The 13,968-nt window shown below is 39.9% G+C and overlaps 1 protein-coding gene across 2 annotated transcripts in view; it reads left to right on the top strand.

Annotated features, from left to right (window-relative positions):
* Positions 1-12: 12 nt before the first annotated feature.
* LOC143279861 (DNA topoisomerase 2-alpha-like) overlaps positions 13-13,968 on the top strand; it is a 44,440-nt gene continuing 30,484 nt past the window's right edge. The window contains exons 1-7 of one of the 2 annotated variants that reach the window (XM_076584125.1): positions 13-160; positions 320-380; positions 4,718-4,990; positions 11,309-11,402; positions 12,294-12,357; positions 12,941-13,086; positions 13,764-13,861. In XM_076584125.1, coding sequence (XP_076440240.1) covers positions 345-380; positions 4,718-4,990; positions 11,309-11,402; positions 12,294-12,357; positions 12,941-13,086; positions 13,764-13,861 — 711 coding nt within the window. In that variant the 5' untranslated portion in view covers positions 13-160; positions 320-344. The remainder of the gene's footprint in view (positions 161-319; positions 381-4,717; positions 4,991-11,308; positions 11,403-12,293; positions 12,358-12,940; positions 13,087-13,763; positions 13,862-13,968) is intronic. The other variant, XM_076584135.1, reaches the window with a different exon arrangement.

The raw sequence follows: 13,968 nt of genomic DNA, 5'->3' as shown, positions 1-13,968 counted from the left end.
ATGAATGCTAACCTCTGATCGGGAAAAAGCATGGCGCCCCTCATTGAAATTCACTGATGATTTTCCAGTAACAAATCAAACGATTTGCAGTGAATATACTAGTTAAGGCGACATATCTTCAGGTCTTTTAAATTTTTCAAGCTTCATGTTTTAATCTCAGGTGAGAAAGTACTAGATGGCTTTCGACGATCGCACACAGAGAACCGGTTAACGAGACGAAGCATACCCAGTCTAAGTTGAAAGAAAGAACAATCGGCATCGTCGCGGAGGACTCCAGCCGATTTCTGAGATTTAACATTCTCTTTATTTCTTTTCACAGACAGAAGACCCAGCGTTTGATCACCATGGCCAGTTCAAACACAGACGCACTCAAATGGGTGGTAAGTTATTATTGCACCCCTGTCTTCACCTATCCTATGTTTTTGAGACAATGTGTGGGTCATGGCCTAATAAATCACGTGACTTGGGGCTCGGGGGGTAATTGGCTGAGGATGGCACTTGCTGATCATCGAAAAGTTAATTTTTTGATAAAGGTGTGGCAGAACAAAAGAAGGTAGTCTACAACTACACATTTAAGTCAAAAGACTGTCTTCAGATGCTGAAACCATTATCCAAATTTACAACCAGTGAATCAGATTGCAGGCAAAATGACAGGCCATATTATTGAATTGTGAAGATTTGTAAACATGATGCAAAGTTATGTTGGAGAACAATGTTAATCAGGTGATCAAAAGATTGCTCTCTGTCTTGAAGTGCAGTTTAAGCACATGTGTAGTTCTTGGTCAGTTTAATGGAATATATGTTTTTCACTTTTTGAAAATACAACAAAAATAAACAGTTATGACATTATAATTATGCAATCATCCATCAATAATCACGGGGTCTTCTTCTTCTTCCTTGGCTTGGACTGGGTTCTGACAAATATTTATAGTCCAGCTGAGCTACTTGGGTATAAGTGGGTGGCCCATTGCTCAGCAAAACCTTTATCTAAAAGTAAATGGTATCTATATTAGTATATAGCTGACTAGGCTACTGCAACGTAAAACATCAAAAGTAAAAGGTTAAAACTCTGTACACACAGTGCAGCTGGTTAGTTGTTCTTAGCTGAGCCAGTATGCTGACCCAGACCGTCCTGGAAGAGCTTCAACAAAGGAATATCCGTGAGGTTAGGTGGGAGGTTGTTCCACTAGCGCAGGGTTCTCGGAAAGAAACAATTGCAGAGGGCTGGGTGGGTGGTACATTCTGTCGTATCAGGATGGGCCCGAGTTAGGATGTTACTGTTGTAAGCTGTTCACTTCCCGTCTGAGTGTTGTGTTCTCATGGTCTCCGTAGGCCCGGATCTAATCACTAGCAACGTAAGTTACATCCCTTCATACATATTATCCTACTTCTCCCATTCTGGATAAGGTAATAATGTATATTCATGCATTAAAGCATTTTTAATTACACATAATTAACCGTGACCCAGCTAAGCATTTAAATGATCAGATACTTATTTCCTTCCCCCCTTGAAAGGATATGGATATATACTGTTCACTGGAGTTTGTTTGTAGATAAGTCTGTGTGCATCAAGGTATATCTGACCTAATCATCACAGGAGATATGTCCACTGCTTGGTGCCTTTGTTTAAGGACTATAAAAGAAATAACACAAATGTGCAGTTAAATGTTTAACTGTTGATAACCGCATGAAATCTAACTAAATTTCAAACATGAATTAAAAAATGGAAACCTTGAGTGTAACCACTGTGTTTGGCTGCAATGTTTGGTCACTGAAGAATACAGTGGTTCAGTCAAAGGTAAAGTTTTTCTGGTTTCTTGATGAGTCTGCCAGAATGAGTGTGGGGCAATGCTGTGTTCACTGATATGTGTGGTTCTGCTGGGTGTTGTTTTGTTTGCTTACTTAAAAGGTAAGCTTGGTGGGTATGATAACCAATAATGGTTAGAGCATGGACTTAAAATCAGTGAATCCTAAGGTCAAATAAAAAGATCAAATATGTTAGAGATCCAATAATCCATTCCCAGCTTGCATATCCATGAAGACAGGGTATGGCTGCTTAAACAGCAGGGTAAGAATGGGATGTATATACAAAAGCCCATTTTCAGATCTTTTCAAGTGGTTAATATTATCTTACACATTGCTGGAACAGTTTTTGGCTCCCATTGTAAAGCTATCCCCTTTGGTGTAGAAGAGGGACTTGTCAGTGTCATTCATGCTGCTACTGATTTTATGCAGCATGGTGAGGTGGTTGTGTTGTCTTCTTTCTGCGAGAGGTTCACATTGCAATGTATTGAGCATACTGGTCACACAGCCAGGTGTCCGATATCTGTAATTGTTGAAGACGTAGCAGGCTGCCATGCATTGCACTTTCTCAAGCACTGTCTTTCTGACAGATCAGGTCCCAGACTGTGGATGAGTACACTAAGATCGGTCTGACTATAGTCTTGTACGTCGCTGACTTTACCATTTACGCTGGTGGAGCATTTGCGGAAGTTCTGCCACAGAAAACCCAAAGCTCTGTTGCCCTTGTTGACTGTATTGACAGTGTGTTTTCCCCAGGACAGTTCCTCTGTGATGGTGACACCGAGGTATTTGCTGGATGCTGTTGTTTCCATTGTCTGTCCATGGAGGCTGTACTTAATTGATGCTACAGCTTTCTTCTTGCTTGGGGAGATGCGGATAATGGTGCATTTGTTGGGGTTGAAGCTCATTTGCCAGGGGTCAACAGTCAATGTGTTAAACTATACAAATTAACCCTTTCACCTCCAGTCAGTTTAGAGTGCAAATTAACCTTGTGCAGGAACCACAGAAAATATGGTGTCTAAGAATAGCTGTGATGTGTAGAAAAAATTGCCAGTCCTACCACTGAAAATTAAGAGCATTAGGTTAATGCACAAAAAGCCCATCATCTGGTTGCATTTCAATGACATGGGTGCTTTACCTAGTTGGTGCCGAAATGCGACCATGGCGGTGAAAGGGTTAATAAAGCATAAAATAAACAAAAAGACTACAAATTGTATAAATACACAAAGTACATAAACAATATATTATACTTTTTCTAAAGGTCGGACAAGAGCGACTACAACAACTCTTGTTAACCCTTTCAGTGCCAAGCCTATTTTATCTTCACAATCTCAGTGACAACTTTTTGCCAGGGTAAGTTTTAATCAAGGAGGGTAAAGATTAAAATAATAAAATTCTATTTTTTCTAGGATGCAAACTGCTAAAAGTATACATGTAACTTATACTTTACTGAAAGGAAAATGAATGCACTGTCTAATAATGACAGTTTCACTTGAATTTGATATAACTGGAAAACTTCCATATTGGTGTGGCTGGAAATGTCTGTTGTCAGGCCCTTTTTTACACGCTGGAAGGGGACGGAAATTTCTATCCAGGGGTTAGTGGGCAAGGGGTTAATGTTGACATGATTCTAAGATTGTCTTTTGTCGCACATTTTGTTCACTGAATTGATAACTGTTTGCACATGTTTTTGTTTAAGTCATTGTCTTTTTCCTCAATCTCAGACAATGTAGGAATATAAAAAAGAAGTTTAAACATAGTTTATAGTACATGTAACGCTTATACTAGTTGTATCATTTTTGGAAATAATGATTATGTAACACTTCTTATTTGAAATACATATGGATGTTTCTGCTCTTTCTTATTTGTCTTGTCATCCATCACATGAAATCTGGCTGACAAATCAAGTAGAGGAATGGCATTTCACATTAACATTTTTTTTTTTTTTTAATTTGTTTTACAGGATCTGTTTTTATTGATTTTGCAAGGCTTTTGACACTGTTGATCACACCCTTCTTTCAAAAATGTTAATAACTTATGGCTTATCCCCTGGATCTGTTGAACTTAAGCTTCCTTTCTTGATAATAGAAAACAGGTGGTTTTCCGATAGTCCGAAGTATCTACTCTTATATTATCAGTCCATTATTGAATTCCTCAGGGATCAGTTTTTGGGCCTGTTTATTTTTCAGTATAAATGACCTTCTACTTGGCTTTTCATCGTTTTGTTAACTATTTGTTCATGACACAACCCTCCATAAAAAGACACAAACGCTGATGCAGAATGCATTCAGGTGCAGAGTGATGTTGATAAACTCGTAAAATGGACTGAAATTGATCACATGGCAGTTCACTCACAGAAATAAAAATGATGCCAGTGACAACACAACAGAGATATGCACAAAGCAGCAATGACAGCATTAGGGGGGCTTTGTCCCCCAGACCCCAGCCCAGTGAGATGCCACCTTTCCATTACATCAGGGGCTTTCACAGGGTGGAGATTTTTTTTTATATCCTCGGTCAATGTATGTGCAGACCTGCTAGTGCCTGAACCCCCTTTGTGAGTATTCACAAGCAGATGATCAAGTACGCTTGTTAAAGATCCTATAACCCATGTCAGTGATTGGTGGGTTATGGAAACAAGAACATACCTGGCATGCACACCCCGAAAACAAAGTATGGCTGCCTACATGGTGGGGGTAAAAATGGTTATACACGTAAAAGTCCACTCGTGTACATAGGGGTGAACGTGGGGGTTGCAGCCCACAAAGAAGAAGGCCCACTTACATCCATGTAATTCAGTAAGCATACACTTGTAATCTTGAAGATTTTTATTTTCTTATAAGCACAGCCAGTATTTTCCTGAGCAATTTGATCTCCTGAGTTAAACTTAAAAGAGAGGTGCCTCTGTTGCCAGACACTGTTTGACAGTATGCAGAGCAACAACAAAGCAGATGGTGGGGCAGCACCACCACCCCCGAAGAAATCCAAGAAGACAGCAGCAGCAGCAGCAGCAGCTCTACCACTTCTCCCACCAGACACTGCCACCAAGGACGGTGATCATGGCAAGATGTCTAAAGCGGCAGACAAACGCATGTCCGTGGAGCGGATCTACCAGAAGAAGACACAACTGGAGCATATTTTGCTCCGTCCTGATACGTACATTGGATCTGTTGAAAGTGTCACTCAGGTGAGAGATTGATAACGAGAGAGAGAGAGAGAGGAAGGAGAACTGTAGTGCATTGGGATGGTGTGGATGAAGAGGGCAAATAGTTCATTTGAAACTGATGAAAGGTTTTAAAATGTTGAACTTGAAGTCTGTGGTACATGTTAAATCTTTTTTACTGTTAGATCTTATTTAAGATAGGATGGAAATGCAATCCTCTTTATCGTGAGATCTTGTAATAAAACAGAATAGACTAGAATTAGTTGAAAATGTGTTTGAAATTTTCAGCACAATTTTGTCTCTTCACACATGAGGACAAAGTAAGAAAATTAGACTTTTCTATTCCTATTAATATCTCATTATGCTCACACTGTCATACTTCTAGAATACATGTAATGATGTGGAGAAAGTCTGGAATAAGTGAAAAGAAAAGATAATTGCATGTGTATGCATAATATTTCTCTACAGTAATGTTTCCCATTGGTTGACTAAATATTTTTTTCCCAACATTTTTTATTCAGACAAAGGTTTACAGATAGAGAATTTATATTTTGTGCATTAGAAAGTGTAGGGTGAGCACATCATTAAGTTCTAAGTACTGACAAGTCCACAACAGCAAAACAATATATGTTCAATGGCATAATTCCAAGGTAGCATTATATAGCTTAATCTTGTTTAACTTTTATTTATAAAGTGCCCATTTTTCCACAAACATGTTATATTCCATAGTTATCTTAAAGGCATACATGTCTACTTCATATGCCTGTTTGAGGTCTTTTTTTGAACATTTGTAGTGTTGGTTTTACTTTGTTGATTCTACATTTGTATACATAGAAATTAGCAATCAATAAAATATATGAGAAACAGTCATCAGTTTTCCTTTGGTTATTTTCAAAAAGCACCAGTGTGTCATTCAGGTTTAGTCTATCACAATGTAAACACTTTTCTTTTAAGTATCTCACAAACTCTGTCCAAAAATGTTGTAAATGGTTACATTCCCATAGATAATGCAGAATTGTATCTCTTTCTTCCTTACAGAATTTACACATATTATCTGGGAGTATTCCCATCTTCATCAGAACAGAATTTGTCATAAGAATATGATGATTAATTTTGATCTGAAACCATTTTAACCTTATCTCATGGATTTTTCTTGTGTTCAAAAAAATGTTCTTCCAGTCAGGTTTGTTTTAAAAAAATCAAGTCCCAATTTTTATATGCATTTGGCTGTTCTGGTTTTCCAGTTATTATTTCGAAGAAACATTTCGTTCCTCTTGAGGCCTTTATCATTGCAGTGTATGCTTCATTAAAGCTGATTTCATTGTGATCATTGTTTTTAAATGTTATGTTCTTTTCTCTGAAAAAAACTTTTAACTGAATTAACACAACCAAAGTATTCAAACACTGGGACTTGATTTTCAATTTTATCTTGGAATTTGTGAATATTAAAAAAAAATCCATTCCCTTTCACAGTGTCTTTCACATAATAAACATCTTTTCTGACCCAGTCTTCAAAATACAAGACTTAACCATCTATCTTAAATTTGTTATTAAAAAACAAAGTTCCATCAAAATATCTTGCTTAACATGTACATCAGTTCTGTCATAAAATTCTGAGTAGCTATGAAACACATCTTTCCAAAAGGGGTTTATTATACATCCTCCAACTGTAGAACTATTGGGCCATATTCTTGTAACATTTCAACTTCTGGACATTCTTTTGATAATATAGTTTTCCATTTTGGACGATACAACAGATTGTAGCATTTTTCCAAACATGTGAGTTTTAAAGATTTAATGAATGAGCTGGCGGGCTAAACCACGTGAGGGGGTGGTGTTGACACTGCACCACTAGGGGGCGGAAGAGCTGCACAACCAGCCAACGGCTAGGGCGGAAGGGCTTCCAGCAAGCTCAACGACTAAGTGTCCGGGGTCAAGGCGACCACCCAGGTATTGGGTGACCTCGGCTGTGACCAACGACCTGGAGAGGGATGGGCTCCGCCAGGCCACTCAGCCCAAGACACACCATGATGATGACAACCCCCACTCATTCCATACCGGATCGGTCGCCGCCCGGGTCACCAAGGACCGCGTCTTCTGCTGCACACCAGGGCAGAGGCGAAAAATATGCTACTGGTAACACCTCAGCAAAAATCAGAGGCAGAGACAACATCGTGATTGGCACATGGAACGTCAGAACTCTCCGTGCAGCAGGAAAAATCAAAGAACTGACATACGAGATGGAACGATACAACTGGAACATCATAGGGCTTTGTGAAGTACGCTTGAAGAACATTAAAGATCTCACAACTGAAGAAGGCCACAAACTGTACTACAGTGGCAAAGAAGACCGCCACGAGCATGGGGTAGGCTTCCTCGTCCTCAAGAACATCACAAACTGCATCTTGGGATGTCGCCCAGTTTCAAGCCGCATCATCACCATTCGGCTCAAAGCCTCACCATTCAACATCACGATCATACAGGCGTACACACCTACCTCTGAGTACGAGGACAGCGAGGTTGAGGCATTCTACGACCAACTACAAGACATCGTGAACCAAGCACCACGGAAGGACATACTTGTGGTGCAGGGCGACTGGAACGCAAAGGTTGGAGCAGATGCACAGCCAAACTGGCAAGGCAACTGCGGTCCTTTCTGCAATGAGGCATCCAATGACAGAGGTCTCAGATTGTTGGAGTTTGCCAGATACAATGACCACATATTGGCAAACACACTTGGAGCGCACAAAAAATCCAGAAGATGGACCTGGCAAAGCCCTGGCGGAGACTACAACAACCAGATCGACTACATCCTGGTGAAGAAACGCTTTCGGTCCTGCATCAACATCGCCAGGACCAGAAGCTTCCCAGGGGCAGACGTGGGCAGCGACCACAACCTGGTCATGATGACCTTCCGACTCCGCCTCAAGAAGATCGCAAAGCAAGGTACCACACGAATGAGATTCGACCTCGAGAAACTGAAAGACCCAGAGGTTGTAGAATCTTTCAAAGCCATGATTGGAGGAAAATTCACCGCACTGACCATCTTGCAGGACGAAGAGGTGAACATCGACAGAGAAACAACTGCATTTAACACTGCAGTGACTGAGACTGCCAAAGAAGTTCTGGGCACAAAACGACCAGTGAAGAAGCCCTGGGTCACCCCTGACATCCTTGACCTATGCGATAAACGAAGAGCACTGAAGAACAAGAAAGGCACCCCTGAAGGAACAAACAAATACAGGACCGCCAACAACAAGGTCAAATCCAGCATGAGAAAAGCAAAAGAAAACTGGATAGAACAACAGTGCTCAGAGATTGAAGACAACCTGCAAAAGAACAACTCAAAAAGAGCGTACGCAACTGTCAAAAACTTGACAACAACCAAGCAAGGACGAGTCAGCACCATCCAGGACAAATCAGGGAAATGCCTCATTGAAGAAAAAGACATCCTACAGCGCGGGACTGAATATTGCTCCGAGTTGTACAACCATGACACCAAAGGTGACACTTCAGTTCTGAACTGTCCCCCATCAACCAACAATGACAGCCAGCCAATTCTTCGGGAAGAAGTAGAGGCAGCAGTGAAGACACTGAAAGCAGGGAAGTCAGCTGGCGTCGACAACATTCCCGCCGAACTGATTCAAGCTGGAGGCGAAGCGGTGATTGATGCCCTCACCACCATCTGTAATAAGATCCTGCAGACGGGAGAGTGGCCAACCACCTGGACACAATCATTGGTCATCACAATCCCCAAGAAGGGCAACCTACAACAGTGCAAAAACTACCGCACTATCAGCCTAATCAGCCACCCCAGCAAGGTCATGCTAAAGGTCCTTCTCAACCGACTGAAGCCGCAAGCAGAAATGATCATCGCCGAAGAGCAGGCCGGCTTCAGAGCAGGGAGAAGCACAACAGAACAAATCTTCAACCTGCGCTTGCTGTGCGAGAAATATCTCCAGCACCAAAGAGACCTCTACCACGTCTTCATTGACTTCAAGAAGGCGTTCGACAGGGTATGGCACGCTGCCTTATGGGCCACCATGCACAAATTCAACATCAGTGAAGACATCATCCAAGCCATACAGAACCTATACGAAAGAGCAACCAGTGCAGTCCTCTTCAATGGTAGCACGGGTAACTGGTTTAGAACCACGGTCGGAGTCAGACAGGGCTGCCTACTCTCTCCCACTCTCTTCAACCTCTTTCTTGAAAGGATCATGACTGACGCCCTGGAAGATCATGTGGGAACTGTCAGCATTGGAGGCAGAGTCATCACCAACCTGCGCTTTGCCGATGACATTGATGGCCTGGCAGGAGAAGAGAAGAACTCCAAGAACTCGTGCACAAACTTGACAAGACATCATCAGCCTACGGCATGGAGATCAGTGCCGAGAAGACCAAGGTTATGACCAACAACAGCCAAGGCGTAACGTCCAACTTGCACGTAAACGGTGAAAAACTGGAAGAAGTCTCCTCCTTCAAATACTTGGGTGCCATTGTGTCAGACGAGGGTTCGAAACCAGAGGTCCTGTCCAGAATCGCGCAGACTACTGCCGCACTGAGTCGATTGAAGACTATATGGAAGGACAAAAAGATCTCCCTCTCGTCCAAAATCAGACTAATGTGCTCCCTCATCTTCTCAATATTTCTATACGCTTGCGAATCCTGGACCCTCACTGCAGAACTCCAGAGAAGAATCCAGGCCCTGGAAATGAGATGCTTCCGCAAGATCCTGAACATTACATACAAAGACCACATCACAAATGAGGAAGTGAAAAGAAGAGTCCAAAACGCCATTGGCCCATTCAAAGACCTGGTAATCACAGTGAAGGAACGCAAGCTCCGCTGGTATGGACACGTCACATGATCAGACGGCCTAGCCAAGACCATCCTGCAGGGTACCGTACAAGGAAGGAGGAAGAGAGGCAGACAGAGAAAGCGGTGGGAGGACAACATCAAAGAGTGGACGGGCCTGCCATTTGCCACAACTCAAAGGGCCGCTGAGGACTGAGGCAGGTGGCGCGAGCTGACCAGGCAGTCATCCATGGTGCCCCAACGACCCACCCACGGGTCAAGGGGTAGATGCTTATACCCCCATTTTGTACACTGTGCACTGCCACTGATCTTTTAAAATTGTCTTTTTTAAATAAAATACAAAATTAAAACACATTTTTTGCAATATTTAAATACTGTTATCGGGTGGATTTGGAAGCATAATCCATAAGTAAATTAATTTTGACAAGATAATTGACTTAAGAATAGCTACTCTTCCTAGAGGTGTAATTGGTCATTTTATCCACACGTAAAACAGTTTTTTTTGTTTCATTGAACTTACAGTTTATATTTAAATCTGTTATATTATGCAAATCGTTAGTGAACCAGAGCCCTAGTATTTCAAACTGTGGTGGATTTCAATTCATTTTCAAATTTGATAAATAAACTGTATCACAAGTACGCTTATTTCCAAGCCATACATTGCATGTTTTTTCATGATTTAATTTGAGTCCTGAAACTGTTTCAAAATCTTCCAGTTCTTTGAATAGTTCTGCATATGATTTTTTGTCACCATCTAAAAAACAAGACGTATCATCAGCAAACTGGCTAACCTTACATTCTACCTCTGATATCTTAATGCCTTTTATATTCTTATTTTGACAAATTTTGCAAGCCATTATCTCTGTGCACAAAATAAACAAATAGGGCGAGAGTGGGTTTCCCTGTCTACAGCCTTGTTCAATCCGTATACTTGTAGATACTTTACCATTAACTAATATTGAGGATTTTATATTAGTGTAGAATGCTTCTACCCATCTACAAATATCCTCACCAAAACCCAAATGTTTTAAAACTTCATGCATATATTTCCAACAAACTGAATCAAAAGCCTTCTCATAATCTATTGAAACTAATAGTCCTGGTAGATTTTTTTCCTTCAGGTAATAGATTATACCATAAATAAACCTTAGATTATCCTCTATATATCTGCCAGCTACAAAACCTGTTTATCTTCATTAATAAGTTTATCCAGGACTGTTTTAATTCTGTTTGCGATACAGGTAGAGCCTATTTTATGAGTTACGTTTAACAGTGATATTTGATGCCAGTTTTAAGATATTCTCTGAGTTTATCTCCTTTTTCTTCTTCAAGTTGCTTTTCTGCTTGTGTGTCCTTTTTCTTCTTTCTGGAACTATACTCTGTTGATTTTTTCCTTATTTCCATTGTCAAGGTATCTAAGAATAACTGGTCCAATATAGTAAATTGTATATGTTCTATTGGAATATTACATATTTCTGATCTATTATATACCAGCGGGTTGACTAAATATGGTTCTGTGTGCAGCAAATGTGGGTAGTGAATGATGAAACAAACCTGATGGAGATGCGTGAAGTTTCCTTTGTTCCTGGGCTCTACAAAATCTTTGATGAAATCATTGGTATGTTGATTGTGAAATGCTCAGAAATTTGTAAATTGTATTAAGATCAAGGAAAATGTCTCTTTATTGCTATTTACAAAGCAAAAACAAACAAAGAAATAAACAAACAAACAAAAAAACAACCAAAAAAATAGAGAGAGAGAAAAAAAAATCTCAAGTATTTCTTTAGTTACACTAGAGAAAATTGTTTGTACTGCTTTTGGTATTTGATATTGCTATCAGCTTTGATGAAATGATCAATAATTACATATGCCAGTCCTCAGGAATTCATCAAATGCAGCTTTGGCAGGTGATGATGTTCAATGGCAAAGTGCAGAACAAGTCATTGAACATGCAAGTTTTATGAGATAACAAGTAACAAACTGAACTATGAAACAGATTGGAAGGAGCTGTATTTTATGGAGTACATATCAGTTGTGACAGAACAGTTCACAGTACAATACATGATATTTTACAGCACAATCAATACAGTAAAGTGCAGTGTAATGCAGTTCAATTAAGTACAATACAGTTAAGGATAGGTATTTTAGTACAAAGCAGAGAACTCAAGTGTGGTATAGGTTATTTTAACTGCTTATGTTTGAGGCTGTTCATGACATGAATAATTCATTTCCATTGTTCAATTTGTTGACAAAGTCCGAAAACATTTTTTTTTTTTTTTATAAACTTAAAAAAAGTTCTTGTTAATCTTTAGTGTATTGTCTTTTCCATGTCAGTGATATCAGTGATATTGTTTGTCTGTCAGTCAAATAATCAGTAGAAAAGACCAACCATTGACTTAGTCAAAGACAGTTGATATTTAAGGACATTTTTTGTAGTTGGTGTCACAGACTTGAACTTAGTTACAGCTGAAGAAGATTATTAATGTTGTCATGATATATTGTTTACCAGTGAATGCTGCTGATAACAAAGTAAGGGATCCAGGAATGGACACCATCAAGGTTGACATTGACCCGTGAGTATCTAGAACTGAAGGAAAAAAATCAGAAAAGATGTTAGGATTAAACATGAGTTGATGATAAGTGATTTAATTTGCATCACTTTATTTTGAAAGCAGTTTTAGTGAGCTCACCTATTCATATGATAGTCAGTCGTGTCCGACTATGACCATCAGAACAGCAGAGGAGGCAACTGCTGTCCCGACTATTTAGGTTAGAATTTGATTATAGTGGAAAGTGTCTTGCCCAAGTTACTTCCCCTCTCTCTTAGCCAAGAGGGCTTTAGGACGGTCGGCGTTGAGATGGTTCCCCGAAAGCCAGCTAGCCCCCAAGGGTGCACCACCAAGAGCCAGTGCAATCTTGCCTCCTGGTTTGACAGTCGTAGTCCTTCACAAAACAACTAATGAAATACTTTAACACCTAAATATATATATATATATATATATATATAATTTTTATAGTTTTTGTTCTGAAACTATTTATAAAAGTCCTGTTTGTACATTTTCAATCATGCAGTACTGTTTTTAACAGAACAAACATGTGCAAAAAGAGAGTGCTGGCATTTTGTTTTCATAAGTGTATTTGCCCTCTTTGCTTCAGTGAAAACAACAAAATCAAGATCTGGAATAATGGGAAAGGTATTCCTGTGGTGGAGCATCAGACAGAGAAGATGTATGTGCCTACCATGATCTTTGGACATCTGCTGACATCCAGCAACTATGATGACAGTGAAAAGAAAGTCACAGGTCTGTACAGAGCCAAGTATGGCTCACTGGTGACCCCTTTTGCACAGTGCTATCAGTGAAAGATGGACATGCTGGTGAACATGGATCTGTTGTTGAACTCTGAACATTGTATAAGTTGTGTAAATTTAGAAAGCTTGTCTTTTGGTGTGTACTTTGTTCATGTATTGTTTCAAATCACATTGTGCAATTTTGTGCATCAGACAACAGACATATGGGGGAGGGGGCATGGGGGAGGGGTGGGGGTGGGGGGTATCATCAGTATGTAATGATCAGGTTTTTGTGTAAGAGTGTGTGTTGTGTGTGTAAGTTGCATTAGATAAAAATTGTTTTTTCTGCAAATGTTGACAATAAGCATGTTGATCCATATTTTTACCCTGTCATCATCAGTGTTCAAGGAGATAATACTTAAAATTGCAAGCATGATTTTTCCATTTTGCTGGAAATGTTCTCAGCATACATAGCAAAATGAGTCAGCAGTGACAGTGTTATCAATGAATAATGAAGGAATATTTGTTTCATTTTTCTTACAGAAAAAATGTTTTGCAGGAAAATTTGGATTTGGATTTGGGGTGTTATCATATTAACTTATGTGTGTGTGTGTGTGTGTGTGTGTGTGCCACACATGATACAAGCCACAACATTAAGCCATTAACAAACTTACTTTGGTGTAATTTCAGGTGGCCGAAATGGTTACGGTGCAAAGTTGTGCAACATTTTTAGCACAAAGTTCATTGTGGAAACCTCCTGCTCTGAGTATCGCAGAGCTTTCAAACAGGTGTGTTCTGTTCTTTGTTCAGAGCCTTTCCGGAGCTACCCCAATCTATTTCTGTGTTCTTTCTGGATGTTTCTTTTTTTTCATGTATTGTGGTGTATATTTTGTTT

This window comes from Babylonia areolata, chromosome 1 (assembly GCF_041734735.1).
Source record: "Babylonia areolata isolate BAREFJ2019XMU chromosome 1, ASM4173473v1, whole genome shotgun sequence".
Taxonomy (NCBI): domain Eukaryota; kingdom Metazoa; phylum Mollusca; class Gastropoda; order Neogastropoda; family Buccinidae; genus Babylonia; species Babylonia areolata.
The sequence above is the reverse complement of the archived record's forward strand: the minus strand, read 5'-3'. Positions and strand labels throughout refer to the sequence as shown.